The sequence below is a fragment of the Sinohyriopsis cumingii genome, chromosome 3 (genome assembly GCF_028554795.1).
Source record: "Sinohyriopsis cumingii isolate HCF-2022 chromosome 3, ASM2855479v2, whole genome shotgun sequence".
Classification (NCBI taxonomy): domain Eukaryota; kingdom Metazoa; phylum Mollusca; class Bivalvia; order Unionida; family Unionidae; genus Sinohyriopsis; species Sinohyriopsis cumingii.
Genome location: NC_142963.1, coordinates 123,644,460 through 123,662,475, shown reverse-complemented (window position 1 = coordinate 123,662,475; position 18,016 = coordinate 123,644,460). Strand labels below are relative to the sequence as shown.

Genomic DNA, 18,016 nt, shown 5'->3' with positions numbered 1-18,016 from the left:
GGTATTATGATTGGGTAGCATATTTAAAGAAGAAAGCAATTTTTTTATAGTAAAATATATTTCTGTGAGAATACTTACCCAATCATAATACACATACAGTACACCCTCCCAGCATCCAGTCCTTATATCGAGGGGAGCTCACTCTGCCTTACCACTCCCTAGGTGGGCAGATAACTTTTGCCTCTTTTTTTCCTAAAAGTTATCTGGGAGGGCTGGATTTGCCAGGTAGTAGTTCTCCTAAGGTTTTATGATGGGATAAGTATTTGCAAGAAATGTATTTTACTAGAAAAAAATTAGTTTCATTTCTGAGAACCAAAGAAAACATTATTATGACATGTATGCCTGTTTCTGCTTGTTTCATTTCCATATCAAACAGAAACTAACCCGAACATGGATAAATTTCATGGCATCTATGCCCTTTAATGCAGAATATGCATATAATGCATCTTAATTTAAAAGGGAAGCAGAGGAAAGGTAGATTGATTTGGCACCAGTGAAGTGTCAAGTATTTGAACAGAACATTTCATGTACATACTTCATAGTGTTTGTTAGGTACATGTGAAGCAGATTGACACACATATATTGATAGAACAGCATCAGAATTTGTAATGCTTAAAAATGGTTTTAAAAAATCATAAGTTGCAAACCAGACTCTGTTCATCAATCTTAACTCATTCGGCCCCGATCCTGTCTGTAGGCATGATCCGGTTTCTGCATTCATTGGCCGATCCCGCCTGTAGTCGTGAATTGTTTACTGCATTCAGTGGCCGATCCCGTCTCCAGGCGTGATGAATGTGTGTTAGATACAACGTCTCTGATTGGTTAGGAATGGTTTATTCCAAGAACTAAACAACTATTAAACCAATCAGAAATGATTTTACTTTCATTTGTGGAAATTTGAATTGTTCAGAAGCAAAAGGCTAAAGTTTGAGAGCGGTTTAACTACACATGTTCTGTTCATGAAAAATTGTAAATGATGGCGGACGGAAGAGTGATTTTTGATGAGAGCAAAAATGTGGAGTTTCTCGGGTTTGATCTCGAAAATATTGAGCAAGCTGAGGAAAGATATGTTCAGCAGTTGAATATTTTGTGAGATTTAGATTTGGACATAGAAGTTTCTGAGACTGAATCTTCCAAAGATGATGATGATGACGGAGTTCTTGCAGATAAACGTTGCACATAAGTTTGTAAATACTGGATAAATAAGTTGTGAAAAACTTTGACAAATAGGGAAAAAATGACATCAATGTGTCAACAAATTCATTTGAAATAAATGGTGAAAATTTCGGGGATTTTGTTTGGATATAAGAAGAGAAATTAAGGTAAGAGTGAATGCATGTGCACGATGTTTTCAAACAGGTAAAAACTATGGGGCACAAGCAGCTAGACACAGCTTTGTGCTTCTGAGGCATATCAGCAGAGATACTGAAAACAGTGCTGGGGCTGAATGAGTTAAGCTTGGTCTGGCATCATCAATCTCAAGCTTGACCTAGTGTCATCAGTATCAAATTTGGTCCAGTATCATCAGTCCCAAACTTGTCTCCTTATCATTAGCCCTAGTGTCATCAGTCTTAGCTTGGCCCAGTGTCATCAGTCTTAAACTTAGTCTGGCATCATCAGTCTCAAGATTGGCCTTTTGTTATCAGTCTTAAGCTTGGTGCAGTGTTATCAGTCTTAAGATGGCTCAGTGTCATCAGTCTTAAGCTTGGCCCAGTGTCATCAGCCTTAAGTTTGGTCTGGTGTCATCAGTCTCAAACTTGGCCCAGTGTCATCAGTCTTAAGCTTGGTTCAGCATCATCAGTCTCAAGCTTGATTCACTGTCATCAGTCTTAAGCTTGGTCTGGCATCATCCGTCTCAAGTTTGGCCCAGTATCATCAGTCTTAAGCTTGGTCCATTGTAATCAGTCTTAAACTTGGTCTATCATCATCAGTCTTAAGCTTGGCCCAGTATCATCAGTCTTAAGTTTGGTCCATTGTAATCAGTCTCAAGCTTGGCTCAGTGTAATCAGTCTTAAGCTTGGTCAACATCATCAGTCTCAAGCATGGCCCAGTATCATCAGTCTTAAGCTTGGTCCATTGTACTCAGTCTCAAGCTTGCCCCAGTGTAATCAATCTTAAGCTTGGTCTGCATCATCAGTCTAAAGCTTGGCCCAGTGTCATCAGTCTTAAGCATGGTCCAGCATCATCAGTCTCAGGCTTGGCCCAGTTTCATCAATCTCAAGCCTTGTCTCTGAAATTTCTTCAGCACAAAACTTGAACTCAAGTTTTTTAAAAAAAACATTGGATTGTTTTTATACTGATGGTCTTGAAATTTAGTATGCAGGGAGAGAAATTAAAGTGAGAAAATCCTGAAAATTCTTAGTCTGCTATTTTCAGTCTGTTTCAGTTCTGCAATATAGTGTCCTTATGATACATATATTCTTACCTCATACTTGAATAGCTTGCAGATTAGGGGATACAATCTTGGATTTGAGGACATTAATTGGTGGTTGAAAAATATGAAAAACTCATCATAAATTAGGCCACCAGTAGGAAAATAAACAAGGCAGATCAATACACAGATGTGCTGGGATAAAAAAGGTCATGAATATTCTTAATGGATTTACTAAATTATCACTTTCTGGCTACATTTGGAGTAAAATGCCTTTATAATTACAGGTATTTGCAGATCTACAAACCCTACATGGATCTTCTGACTGGCAAAGCAGACCAAGAAGTGAATGCATTCCTGAAAGAGAGCCATTCCATCCAGGCTTTTAAGTCGGTAGGTGTTTGTTCTGTGAGGTATACAAAGATATAGTGATAGACATTTCTTTAACATTTGCCATTTACGGATAGATACTGAAATCTTGTCAATTTGGACACCCTTATTCCCACCCATTTTGTGTAGAATGGAAGGGATTTAGATTAGAATGGATTGTGAATATATAATGAAAATCGGGTCTAATTGCCATGAAAGTTTGTAATTTTTATGGTTGTTACCAGAAGATGCACTATCAACAAGTTCCTTTGCTTTTCAGAGTTGTTGCCCTTTTTGTCTTGTGACTTGCTGCAGTTTTTTATACAATCTTGTTAGTGCAACATACCAGCCAACCCATATGATTTGGCCGTAAGTCTTTTTGAAATAGCTGTGAAGTTACAGACTTCAAGAATAATTGAAGAAAATATAAAAATATGATTACTGTGGTCAAATCCAGATATTGGCATGTCTGGATTTGTTCCAGATCCAGGTTTTTATGTGCTTTTTTGTACTATATATTCATCTTCATCATGGGGTATAGATGGGATGTGGGAAGGGCAGTGGTAAATTTATGTGATGCAGCAAATTGCTCACCAGACCTGTAGTTAATAGTCTTGTGGGAGAATATGGAAATTCTAGCTTGTAGGGTAAATACCAATTTGTAATTTCTGCTTTTGACCAGCGACACTAAATTCATTGCTGCATTAAACTGATGCTAATGACATGGTTGAAGACCATAGATTCCCTCCTTGGTCAAATGCAATATATGTACCATCTTGATCAAATGCCATGCTGTCTTGGTTGAGTGTTGCTTTCAACTAAAGTTGGAAAATATAGTGCTACATTGAACTGATTCAGGTGACTGTGGCATGAGTCATCTTTTGTCAAAGGTGGTACAGTGTGTGCCATTTTGATTGAATTTGATATAGCTGTCAGTTTCTTGGTTGAATAAAATAATGGCAGGTTACCCCATGTTTATGCAATAATTTTGCCATCTATGTCTAGGTCAGGCCTGAAGTAATAACAATTTTAAAAAACTTGATTTGGGCTTGGAAATTTCTTATATTCAGTAGTACAGAACTTTGTTGAGTCTATTTCATTGGGTGATATTGAAAACTCAACCTCAGATCAAGGATTTTATTTGATTTCAAGGGCAGAATTACCTATTACTGTGTAACTAATTACAACAGAGATTTAAAAGTCAAAGGTAATTTGAACATAACTTTCAGTGTCATGATGATAATTGAAAATTTATGTGATAATTTAAGTATTTTAGTGAAATCCTTGCACTTAATGATCTCACTAAAGTAAAGTCATAAAAATAAATTCATTTTTCTTACAGGAAATAAATAGATTTCAGCAAATCCGGGATGCCATTTCCTTGCTTCGGATAACAGTGCCACTTAGCATGTTCTGCTTGGACTGTGTGCAGCTGAATGCAGAGCTGGCAAACCGAGGTGCTCGGCTCAGGGAACGACTTGTCTCATTTGAAGTGGATGAGAACAGAGAACTCAACAGAAAGTAATTAAAAATTAGGTGTAAATGCTTGTTTGCTGTCAGCTCATTAACAGATGGAGTTGTGTAATATCCATTGTGTAGAGTAACTGAGAGTATGTGATTACATTTCATTAAGATTTAAGTCCTTTACAAGGCTCAAGAGCATGGTGACTGTAGAATGATCCATTTAGTTCCTTTCCTGAACATAGTGAATCTAATTCTAGGCCATGCGCTTCTAAATTCTAGGCCATGATAGGCATAGCTGCTAAGTTTTTTCTTCTTCTGTATTTGTCCTGTATTTTGGACCTGAATAAGGCTTTATGTTTTTCTTGTTAAATATGTTTTTTAATTTATAAAAATTAAATTTACTGTTTAGAACAGGAACCCAGTTCCATTCTGAAAGTAAACATATCACATGTATATAGGGATATAGAGTTCATGTGAAATCGAGACCACCATGCCAGTATTTAACCACCACATTGGATTGTGCAAAGCAGTTGCTGCTATCACTATATCTCATTTTTGTAATATTAAAGTTCTAGTCATGTCAAAAAAGAAAGCTGAAGAGTCAGAATTTTCTCCAGCAAGGAAAAGAAAATAGAACTTTAAGGACAACTGTGCCACCTTGATTAGATTTGTGAAACCATCTAGTTAAGGAGAAATACTTTTGCAGATTATATAATTGTGATTTCGCTATTGGGCATGGAGGCACCCATGATATGAAACAGCATGAGAAAGCTAATAAACATCATTTTGCTGCTTCATCATCAACAAGACAGCCTGAATTTACAACATTTTTGAAAACCAGAGAGAACCTTCATGTAATTCAATCAGAAGTTTGTTCTACTAAATTTCTTTTAGAAATGAACCTTCCTCTTTCAGTTGCTATTGTTGCTGGCAATTTATTTTGCACACTTTTCCAGGCAGTAAAATCTCATAGGATTATTCTTATGCTAGAATGAAAACAGTTCATTAAAAAACAAATTGCACAGAATTCAGATCATCATTGAAAGATGGTATATTTAAATTAATAGTGATTGAAAAAAACAAGGTGTGGAAAGGGCTGCTGTAAACAGCTTGAATGTCTTCGTCATTTACCCAGTTACTGTTTCTTCAAATGTGTTCTTACCTGGGTTTTTTCTTTCAGTATTTGCAAGAGATATGATGAAATGGCAGACAAAATTTCTGAGGTACCAGAGACCACCATGGAACTTGTGGAGACACAGGAATACCTCAAAACTGTAAGTAGCCAAAAGTCAGTGATAAAGAAAGAATCACAGGCATGCTGTCTGGATTTGATTTTTAATTAGTAGGGATGGACTGGTATCTGGCCAGGTCGGGTTTGCACTTCCCAGAAATAACTGGCCCAGGTTTCTTTCAAGATAAAAATTGGATCTAGTTGGGTCAGGTTCCTCCTCACTCCCTGGCATTAATATAAAAAATCCCACAAAACTTGTTGTTTTATGGTTGACAGAAATGGGGATGTGAGAGAGGGTATTGAAACAGGACAAAATGGAAGTGGAGAAACCTAACCCAGTAAAAATCAACTTGGTGGGGGACCTGGTACAGAGCCAGGTTTCCCTATCCATCCATTCCTTATAATTAGAAAATTTTCTTTGCATGATTTGAAGGTAAATTCTACTAGATCCCTGCTAATAGATGCCAGTGAACTTTTTCTCTGACATGAAAGACTATTGCCCTTGCATGATGGACTGTTACATTTGCCTGACAAAAGGTTTGCTCTTATACAGTATTGTAAGCAACATCCTAGAATAATGTCATTTCAAGACAGGCCGTATTTAAAAAAAAATTATTTCATCAGTTGCTTCGTCTGCAGTATGACAACAATATTTTCAAGGATTTTGTATATTTATTTGATCTTTCTAAATTGAGTATACTGAAACGTATTGACTTCACCATTTGACAGTAATGATGTTTACTTTCATTTGCATATATAACTGTTGAACTGGACTGATCTACACACAGGAAAACAAATATCACTATCAAGTATAGGCGCTGATGGTATTCTATTGGATATTGCAGATCAGCTGTATGAACATGGCAGTTAAGAAGCAATGTCAAGTTTTCTTTCAAGTTATTGAAAAGAATGGGTTGGATTAGGTTTAGGAATGTATATATGTATTTTGGCTGTGGGGCTAAGATGTAATCACATGAGACAGTTCTTTTGTAGATTCCAGCTCATCTGGTGTATAGTTTTTACTGTCTTGCTTGCATAAGCATATATCAATACATAAGTATCTTATGGTTTTTATTTGAAGGTCTTGTGTAGAGTAAATCTTTGCATGTATTACAGACAAGACAGTATTTTGCATAATGTTCATCACACATCCTTTTGAAAGACTTTTCCTTTAAAGTTAAATATGCTGTAAAACAAACTCACACATGTCTGTGTACAGATATGTGAGGGCTACATAAATGAATTGGAATGTAATGTAAGGTTGGATTGAAGTAGTCTTAGCAGAACCTCAACATCATTGTTCATTTAATTAGAATTACCATGTAATACACATTTAATTAGAATTACCATGTAATACACATTTCTTTCAGCACTACAACATGAAGATTATCTCAGCAACTGTTATTCCAAATATAATGTGTGAGATAATGCATATTTACTTGTACATTGAGTTGATGGAATATTCAAAGCGGTAGATGCTGACTGCATTCTTTATAACACGAAGTCATGAATTGAATAATGGTTAAACATTCTCATAATTTGGATATTAATCTGCAGTATTAGTCAGATAATACAAAATGCATAATATCCATGGTGTATGATATTACAAAAGGTATAATGTTTATTGTGTGTTTGAAATTACAAAAGTTTTAATGTCCATTGTATGGGATATTGCAAAAGGCACAATGTCAGGTGTATCAATGTATTTTTGTACAATATTATGGGCTGATATTATTAACAATATAAACTCCATGGTGTGTGATATTACAAAAGGTGTAATGTCTGTTGTGTGTCAGTGTGTTTTTGTATGATATCAAATTTGGATATTACAAAAAGTATAAAGTCCATGATGTGTGATATTGCAAAAGGTATAATGGCTGTGGTGTGTCAGTGTATCTTTGTACAATATTACAATCTGATATTACAAAAGATATCATGTTCACAGCGTGAGATATTACCAATGGTATAATGTCTACAGTGTGTCAAGATATTCTTCTACAGTTACGATCAGATATTACAAACAGTATTATGTTTGCAATGTATCATTGTATTTCTGAAATAGAAGGTCTTCTTTTCTGAATGGTTTGTTGAGACAAATCAGTGTAGATATCATCACATCAATGTTACATATTATAGGAACCTTAACACCTATTCTTATTTTTAAGAAATGTAAAGGCCTGTAAAAGACAAAAATGATTGAAATTATATCTTAATACTGCCTATTGAATAAGCAGTCCACAAAGGTCTTTTCCTGGAAATAGGCAAGATGTAAATAAACAGCAATGAGAGGTGTACAAAAAAATGAGAAAGGTTGATGTAAACAAACAGCAACGAGAGGTCTCTATAAGAAAGGGATATGGGTAGAAGCTGGAATAGTAAGATTTGCATATTTATTTTTGCTGTTTATTTATAAGTGGAAATATCTTAGTCTAAGCTGGAAAAAAACTAGGTTTTGGAACTATTCATATAAATTTTCTTTGAAAAGAAGAGAGATTTTATATGTTTTATTTTTCTAATAGAATTGTTTGTAGTTTTCTAAATTTATATTTAATTTTTTTTACTATATTATAGTCTCAAGATATCACAGTACACAAGCTGAAAGATGAAACAGAGGATGCTGCAAGCAGGCTGATTTTCCTTCTGGATTATGCTATATTTCCATGTGAGTAACATAATTAAAAAGTTTAAAAGATGACTTTTCTCAAAAACTGTTGTGTTAACAGGCAACATGCACAAATTAGCATCCATTTGTAGTGTTGCTTCTAAATTCTTGAAGTACAAAAATTAGTGATGTTTCCTAGTGGCATTATTCACAGACAATATGTCAGTTTATATATTCCTTCCACGTGCAATGCACAAGACATTAAATGCCTACTCTTGTGATGGTTACTGAAAACATTGACTATTTTTGAAAGCTTATTAGCTTGAGTCTACATGAAATTTAGGCTCATATGCAATGGTTACTTACATTGTAACATTACTTTCAGTTGAAGACATTAAGCTGAATAACACAGTGTTCCACTGGCCCAACCACATTAAGACAGTATTTGAACTGAACCACAACCGAATCCTCACCAAGAGAGAGCACATTGAGGAGGAACTCCACAGAAGAGTCTCAGCCTATGAGGATAAACTTGAAAAGATGATGAAAGAGGTGGAATCTTTCAAGAAGAAAGAGGTCTGTGTTAAAATGTTTGTATCCTGTGCTTGTATCACGCAGTTTGTCTGTTAGTCATAACTATAGGTAACAGGGTGCATCACATAAAACAAAGATGTCATTTTTCAAAAATACATTCTGTATAATACAGATAGTTGTGGTGACTTGTTAAATTTTCATTGGTACACACCCACTACAGGGCTATTATGTTATGATGACAATCCATCCATCTTTTCCCTGGTTCATTCCACACAATAACTGAAGTTCTCCACCATGTACTATTACCAAACTATGTACATGACATGCATTTGGGGTATTGAAGAAACATTGATTTGGGGATCAAAAGGTCAAAGGTCAAGGTCATTAATTCACAGAAGAGAAGTAGTTTCTACTCAGTAAAATAAATTTTGCATCATAGACCTGGAGAAAACATTGTGAATGGATTGCACTTGTGTTAAAGAAGAGGCCTAATGATTGGGATGTCTAAAAGTCAGAGGGAAAGGTCAGTATTTGAACAAAATTAAAAATGGATTTTGCACAAACATTTCAGTTCTTGACATTTATCTTCACCAAAGTTTGTGGATGGCTTATGTTTTGAGTAAGAAAGAAGCCTGTTGATTTTGAGGTCAAAAGTTCCAAGGTCATGGTTACTGTAACTGAAAGAAAAAAAAGTTATTTGCATAATAACTTTATCTCTAGATCACATACCTTGATCAAAGTTTGTGGAGTGCTTGCACATAGGGTATGAAACAGGCCTCTTGGTTTTAAAGCTTGAGGAGTGCTTGCAGTCATGGTACTTGTGTTAATTTGCTTGATTTGATTCATTTACATATATGTACAGATGTAGACAAAATATTTCCTGCAGTGAAATCAGAGAGTTAGGTTTGATATTTTATTAGTGAAGGAGAAACATTCTGTAAATCTGGATAATATATGCATGTGTTGATGTGATGTGATGTGATTTGGATTTTTAACGTAGCTTTAACAATTTTTCAGTCATATTGCTACGATGTCTGTACTGTGGCAGTTTATAGTGATGTCTAGCACTGGGGCATCATGCCACAGACATGTAGCATGATATCCCACCCAGTCACATTATCCTAACACCAGGCCGACCAGTCCTAACACTAACCTCTTAATGCTGTGTATTATGGTGGGGTCACACTGTATATACCATCACAATATTTATCTTCTGATGTATCAATATGGTAAAACTAGCAGTTACTTTATATACTCACATACTCGCATACAAGTCTTATCCATCTGCAAGCTGCATTGACCCAGGTGCTGTTGTATAATGTCCCAGCAGGTCTAGGTCTATGCAGTTTATTGGGAGTAATCAGTAGAATAAAGGGCACTGACCCTGATCAGAACATGTAAATTCCCCTTCAATGAGTGCATATAAAAGAAATATATGTAAGTGCATGTGGAATCTTGTTTGTCAAAAATAAGCTGATAAATGCTAATTTTCCAGTTTGATAGTAATACAGAGAGTATATTTAACATTCTGCTTTTGCAGACCTTTGATTTAAATTGTTTTTTTGTATTATTTTTATAGCTCACTTGGCATAAAGCAAAGTGAATCTTTGGTATGATCATGTTTCTGGCATATATCATTCTTTAATCAGTAAATATTTGCTGTTGTAAACTCAATTACCACTTGACAGATTTCTTCCAAACATTTGGTTCAGAGCATCATGTTTTGAAGACCGACTTATTACACCAATGAATTTTACAGAATTTGACAGCATTCTAGTATGATGGCTTTTGATATTTCTACAGCTGATAATGATCTGCCTTTAATTTAACCACTGTTACCAAAAATAGGAAAACCTTTACATGACTTCTCAAACACCACTCAATAGATTTTGACAGAAAGCATCCTGGCATGAATAGCTCTCAAATTTGTACAAGTGATGCCAATTTGCCTTTTGATATTTGTGCAATTGCTAAAAATGAAGTAGTAAATCTTTTAAAAGGTCACACTAAACAGTTTAACAAATTTGACAGAAATAGTCCTAGCTTGACTGGCATATAAAATTTATATAAATTATGCTTATCTGCCATCAAATATAGCTGCCTTAACTTATAACTATTAAAACAACTTTATCTCAAAACTGCTCACCAGAAGCTGATCAAAGCTGACAGAAAGCATGCTGGCATAAAGGCTTTCAGTATTGGACAAATGATTCTTTTGTGTCATCAGATGTTGATGAAGATACAAAAAAAAAAAAGAGAAAACTTGAAACAAATGTTTTCATGGCATCCATAATCAAAAGCCCTGGACGAAATTTTGACAGAAATCATCTTATTGACCCAGATTTTTTGGCAAGCTGCTATTACTCTTGTCTATTAGGCAGATGTCGGCCTGCTGAATGATCTCGTTCACACTGGGGGGTGTCTTCCTGTTTACTTTAGAACAGTAATAAACCAACATTCCAATAGTGGGAGATGGCATGTACTATTCCTTGGATATTGTAAAAGAATTGCATCTACAAAAGTAAATAACTTAAATTACAGACCTTTATAAGAAGCACTATATAAGATATACAAGTGGATAGATCCAATAATTAATTCTGATCAATTTTTTTTTTGATGTTGAGAAGGTGCAGAATGTAGTAATCATAACAAATTTTGCTTACAGTATAAGATTCCATTTTCTCATCCTTGTGACAGTGAATTCTCTTGGATTTATGATTCATCCTGTTCCTGTCTTGTTCTGGTTGTCTCTGGCCTATTGATTTAATTAATATGTCATGTGATTTATTGTTAGACACACTTTAAAGATGTCATAATGTTAAGCATGACTTTAAACAGGAAGCTGATTTAATACAGATAGGAAGTTTGTTGATGTTGTGGAGAAAACTTGTGAGATAAATGATCAGTGTAGGGAGTGGACATCAAGACAAGGAAATCATGATCTCATTGTTAAATTAAACGGTGAAATTGTTCTATTACAGATCATGAGTCAGGATGAGATGAAGAGCAATGTGGAGCAGCTGAATCGGTTGCAATCCAGTCTTGAGACTGCACGAGAAGAGTTGGAACAAATTAATGAGGAGGAAAAGATGCTGGAGTGGGAGATCAGTGTCTTCCCACAGCTCAAAGCTATGTTGACACTCAAAGACCCATATGACAAGCTCTGGAACACAGCCTGGAGCTTCCATCAGAAACACGAACAATGGATGAATGGTAACCTTATTTGCTGTCAATCACAAATTTTGTGAACACAACATTTTCATGGATTTTGTAAGGAAACAGAATTTAAAACAATATTGCCTTGGATAGACTGTGACACACCATAGTATATACATTTTCTCATTTATTACCTTGCCAAAGGTTTATATTTTGATTTTACTGCATAAAATTACTAAATTTGAAAAAATTCATGATGTTAAAGCATTAAATTTTCATTAAGTTAACAGATTTTGATGCTCATATTACTCCACAAATTAAGAATATTTTTTTTTTGCAAAACCAAATGATTAAGTATTTTTAAATTTTAAAAACATAAGTAATTGGTGAATTCTCTTATAAAATATTTGAATTTAATTTGGATCTGATATTATGTCATTTTTCATGTAGTTTTGGCCTCATCAAAACCCTTTCTAGTCGATATCAGTAGTTTTCACCAGTCACTTTGAGGAGTACATTAGTTTTCAAGACTGTAGCATTTGCATTAGAAGCATATTTGTATATCTGCCATGTTACATCATATAGCAATCCTAGATCTTGCACTTTCTTCTTTAGCAAAAAATCCTGATTAAAATTAAATAGATCTTCATATGGTAGCAAAATGTATAATTGTCCCATTAGGTAGCAAAATGTATGATTGTCCTATTAAGGATGAACACTAGACTCTGATGGTGTATATACTTGCTTATAAGTCATGTCCAACTGTAAACAACATAGATCCTTATCTGGCACTGCATAATGTGCCATAATATCAGGTTCTGTATTGTTCTGTATTTTTTTTGTTTTACTGAATACTCATAACAGATTGCATCTTGCAATGTCAGATCTCGTTTTTAGCAGTTTGCATTTGAATGTGACTTATAAGTGGGTATATATGGTAGTTGCCAGCAAGAAATTGTATAATTTTCACAACATATATGTCGCCTTAATAGTTTTGATATCTTTTTCAGTTATGCAGTGATGAAACACTGCACTGAATGCTGTACTTTGCACTAAATTAGACATATTTAAGGATGATTTGTGGATTATCTTATTTCCACTTGTATATAGATGATTGACATCATTGTTACTTCACATACCTTTTACCCCCTTTTTAATGTCTTATTAAAAGAAACTGAAGAGTTTGTGGTAAATTTGGATCAACCACAATAGCACATGTTAAGTTCTTATCCTGCTTCAAGTCAGTAAATCTGATGTTGTTAAATAATGTTGCAGAATAATTAATTGCACATGTTCTACAAAGCTTTGATTGGACATATTGTTCATACAAAACTGCAGACAACCATTATTCTCTTTTTCATTTTGATAGCCAAAACTATGCTCAGAATTGTATTATTTTAATATCCTTTTGACCAATTCTTGTATCACTTCTAGGATTTCCTGTCTTCTGATAGTGAATTTAATAAGAATAGAATAGCTTATGGGTTAGGGTTTTGGCCTTCCTCAGCCCCTAGTTGCACATAATTTGTACTTGTATCCTTGCAGTAGTCCATTTCAATCTGACAAGAAGATGATGTTAAAATTTGTAGTGGCTGTTGGATTTAGTTTGATAAAATAAAATGTATCTTCATCAACTGAATTTGAATGAAACCATGTATGTTAAAAAAGGGAATGAAGTGTATTTGTTTCCAATCAGATTGGGAAAATAAGTACTGGAAAAAGCATTTTCTAAATGAACAAAGAAGGTACTGATTTTCAAAGAAGGCAGATTATTGGAACATGTGACCTATATGAATTTAGCTTTTATGTAAGATGTTCTTGATTGTGTGCTCCTAATATTCTGTTGCTTGCAGTAACCAGCTTTGCACTAATTGCTTACTTAATCCTTGCATATCAGCAACAAGAGAGAAGTAGATTTTCTTGTATTAGTTGCTTCCACTCCATTTGTTGATAATATGAGAAAATCGAGTAGTCTTGTTACTGATGGCCTTGCATGCCATCTGCATTGCTCTTCATTTTCCCCCTGGGCACATGCTTGCACACAGTGCATACCAATGTCAGTGTTCTTTCATTTAATTGCAATCTTAGTTTGTATTTGATAAATAATGTTTTCATTTCCCATTGAAAAGATGTATTGCTTATATAATTAAAGCTCTTAATGTCCTTCAGACTACATCTTTTTTTTAAATCTCAATTATGAACTGCAGATTGAATTGGTGCAGTTGTAACAGCTTAAAGGAAAAAAAAGAATTTAACTCATTTGTCAGAGTACTGTAATACAAGAGTTTCTTACAGTATCATCCCATTTTTATTTTTTCATTTTTCCAAAAAGGATAAGTTATAGGTAATCCTGTCATCCTTCTTCAAGATAACATAACTGTCTTTATGAAGATTTGCCATAATTTTGCAGTGACATTGCAATTGTACTGAATTCAGTCATTTGTTGAACTGGTATATTGCATTTCAGAAAATGTCACATCTGTCTTACTCATCTCAGAATAAAGAAAAATGTTTAATAATGTCAACTCAAAATGTTTTTAAATAGTTTTTTCCTCGTGCTGAAATAATTACATTATATCTTTGACCAGTTTTTTTATCAGCACTTAAAAATTTCAGAAAGAATTGGTCTATAAACATGTTTTACTATAAACATGTTTTAAAAGTATTGTGTTTGCCGATATGTTGCCCAGATTTAATCCTTTTCTTGTCTACTTCCTCTCAGGATGAGAAGTATATTCTATTACAGTATACTTTTATTGAAAACTGACAGTTGATTTTTAAGTTTGGTTCTCATGTCTAAAATATTTGGTATATTTTTATCCAATTTTAAGGTCCATTCCAGAAGATGAATGCAGAGGAGATTGAGAATGAAGTTGGAGATATGTGGAGAACCATGTACAAATTGACTAAGACCTTCGCTGACCAAGCTGGCCCCAGAAGAATTGCAGATAGTGTGAAGGGAAAAATAGACAAGTTCAAGCAACACTTGCCTATACTTCACACCATTTGCAATCCTGGTATTAGAGATCGTCACTGGGAGTTGGTAGGTATCACAGTTCTTGAGTAAGATTTGTATATTTATTGGTTTGAGTGAATGGCTATCAGAATTCAGAGTGGGACTAATAATAATATGGCATCATACCCAAGAATTGACTGGTCATATCTGTAGCATAAAAGTTAAATTTAATAGCATAGAAAATTATGCTTCATGAGTGCATTTACTTCATATTCTATACTTCATGCATTGCCTTTATATCATATTCTATACATTGTGCTTTGTCTAACTAAACACAGCAATGAAAGAGGGGAACATTCTAACATCTCCCAGAACACTTAAACATAAGAAAAATGACTCGTACTGGAACCATAGAATTTGGATTCTATTCATAGGTTATCAGCTTTTCCATTACCTAGGTTTACACTGGAAATTTCCGGATAATTGCCAAATATTGTACTGAATATACAGACTTGTACATCTAGTGTACCAGAATTGGGCTGCCATATGAAATGCTCTGTCCCAGATGAACTCTTTAGTCATTACCCATCATGAACCTTTCAGAATTCATCTTTTTCTCAAAAAGTTTTCTTTTCAAACTAATTAAAGTTTGATTTATTGCTGAATAATACATTATTCAAATTCGTTTCTTACATTTGCTCTCCCTTACATCACTTATATGGAACCTCACAAATATGTTATGCTAGTAGATGTAGTAATTTTAAGGCAAAAATCTGCTGACAGCAGCATATTCCCTTAAATTTTCAATCACCAAACATTTTATTTTGGTATTGCCATTGAAGAATTTTTATTGCTTTTGGCAGTTTTGGCAACCACTATCACCAGCATAGGAATGCACAAATGTGAATAACAGTATGTTCCGAGTTGAAAGGCATGCCTAGATATCAAGCCAGTATTGTTGGGTCCAGTATTGGTGTATTTCACCTTATGTAACAGATTTAAAGTATATCATTTTGATAACTATTAATCAGCTAAAATTCTGTGCTCTTGACATTTTATTTTGAAAATTTTTGAACGGAAAACAAACATGACTCCTTGTGCAAGAAGGGAAAATTGTCTAACATGCATTCATATTTACAGATATGACCAGTACCAGAACATTTTTATTGCTTTTCATACCTGCCTGTGTTGCTTCATTTATTAGTATATTTACATAAGATTTATAGATGAAAATTTCACGGAATACTGTACAGCCTTGATTTAAAAGTATTTTTAATTTGAGTCCATTTTTTTTTGATATTCTGTCTGTCATGTACTTATAATGATCTCTTTTTTGGAATGGTAAGTAATAAATGATGAAAATACCCATGATTTAATTAGGTTAGATATACAAAACGTGGAGTCAACTTTCCTTGATAACTGCTAAATAAGTTGCATCAAGTTTTCTACAGTTTTCGACATAGCATAAAAATATCGGTACAGTGATCTACACTTACTATGACACCCAAACTGCAGCAGGAAAGTTGTCTTTTAAGAGGTGTGGTCTTTCAAGAAGGGATCACAAATCTAAATAATAATTACATTTCAAGTAAGAAATGCCAATTAATTTGTGCATATTTAATATATATATATATATATATATATATATATATATATATATATATATATATATATATATATATATATATATATAAAATTATATATATCTTTAAAAATGACATACATTTTGGAATTATTGTAATTAAACATTAATATTATTTTAAATAATTATGAATAATTGTCAGTCATGATAAAACCAAACAAAAACCCTATTTTGCACTAATATACTGGCCACTGGCATTGTTAGAGGGGTGGCTGACCTACAGGGGTACTTTTGATCTCAAACTTGTTAGTTCCATGAGAAGCAAGTGGCCATTGGTCAGGGTGGATGGGGTGTGTGTTCAAGATGGGCACCATGGTAACAGTCATTGTAGTCCAGATGAATATGAAACACTATATTTGAGTGCACTTGGTTTTAGATATCATGGAACAACTTGTTGTACAATTAGTTTTGAACTTAAAAAAAACTTAATGCATCATACACCAAACTTTAATACTATCAGTTTGTGTAATTACACTGCACTGTTTTTCTCTGACCATGTAAAATGGAACTTCTCTTTTAAAATAAAATTAGACTCCAGTAAATTCTTTATCAGCAATTATGTTTACAGCTACATTTTATTTTACAAAGCTGTTCAGTAATTAGTTTATATGATGTGAATCATTGGTACAGTACTCACTTTGTATTTTTATTTTACAGTAATTAGTAATTCATATGATATGAATCATTGGTACAGTGCTCACTTTGTATTTTTATTTTACAGTAATTAATAAATCATATGATATGAATCATTGGTACAATACTCACTTTGTATTTTTATTTTACAGTAATTAGTAAATCATATGATGTGAATCATTGGTACAATACTTTGTATTTTTATTTTACAGTAATTAGTAAATCATATGATGTGAATCATTGGTACAATACTTTGTATTTTTATTTTACAGTAATTAGTAAATCATGATATGAATCATTGGTACAATACTCACTTTGTATTTTTATTTCACAGTAATTAGTAAATCATATGATATGAATCATTGGTACAATACTTTGTATTTTTATTTTACAGTAATTAGTAAATCATATGATATGAATCATTGGTACAATACTCACTTTGTATTTTTATTTTACAGTATTTAGTAAATCATATGATATGAATCATTGGTACAATACTTTGTATTTTTATTTTACAGTAAATAGTAATTGATATAATCATTGTTACAATACTCACTTTGTATTTTATTTGACAGTAATTAGTAATTGATATAATCATTGGTACAATATTCACTTTGTATTTCATTTGACAGTAATTAGTAATTGATATAATCATTGGTACAATACTCACTTTGTATTTCATTTGACTGTAATTAGTAATTGATATAATCATTTTGGTACAATACTCACTTTGTATTTTATTTGACAGTAATTAGTAATTGATACAATCATTGGTACAATATTCACTTTGTATTTTATTTGACAATAATTAGTAATTGATATAATCATTGGTACAATACTCACTTTGTATTGTATTTGACAGTAATTAGTAATTGATATAATCATTGGTACAATACTCACTTTGTATTTTGCCTTTTGCTGTAGATGAGCAGCATTGTTGGCTTTGATCTGAAACCACAAGCAGACACCTCACTTTTCAATATGCTTGAGTTTGGTTTAAACAAACATTTGGAAAGGTAAGTGAAATCACTTTATTACTTTTTTGCCTCTCCTTTATT

The 18,016-nt window shown here is 33.4% G+C and overlaps 1 protein-coding gene across 1 annotated transcript in view; it reads left to right on the top strand.

Annotated features, from left to right (window-relative positions):
- LOC149803762 (dynein axonemal heavy chain 3-like) overlaps positions 1-18,016 on the top strand; it is a 311,163-nt gene that overhangs the window by 56,108 nt on the left and 237,039 nt on the right. Inside the window, exons 13-20 of the mRNA XM_089953988.1 lie at positions 2,659-2,764; positions 4,083-4,261; positions 5,385-5,478; positions 8,007-8,097; positions 8,423-8,613; positions 11,553-11,784; positions 14,559-14,770; positions 17,883-17,974. Coding sequence (XP_089810114.1) covers positions 2,659-2,764; positions 4,083-4,261; positions 5,385-5,478; positions 8,007-8,097; positions 8,423-8,613; positions 11,553-11,784; positions 14,559-14,770; positions 17,883-17,974 — 1,197 coding nt within the window. The remainder of the gene's footprint in view (positions 1-2,658; positions 2,765-4,082; positions 4,262-5,384; positions 5,479-8,006; positions 8,098-8,422; positions 8,614-11,552; positions 11,785-14,558; positions 14,771-17,882; positions 17,975-18,016) is intronic.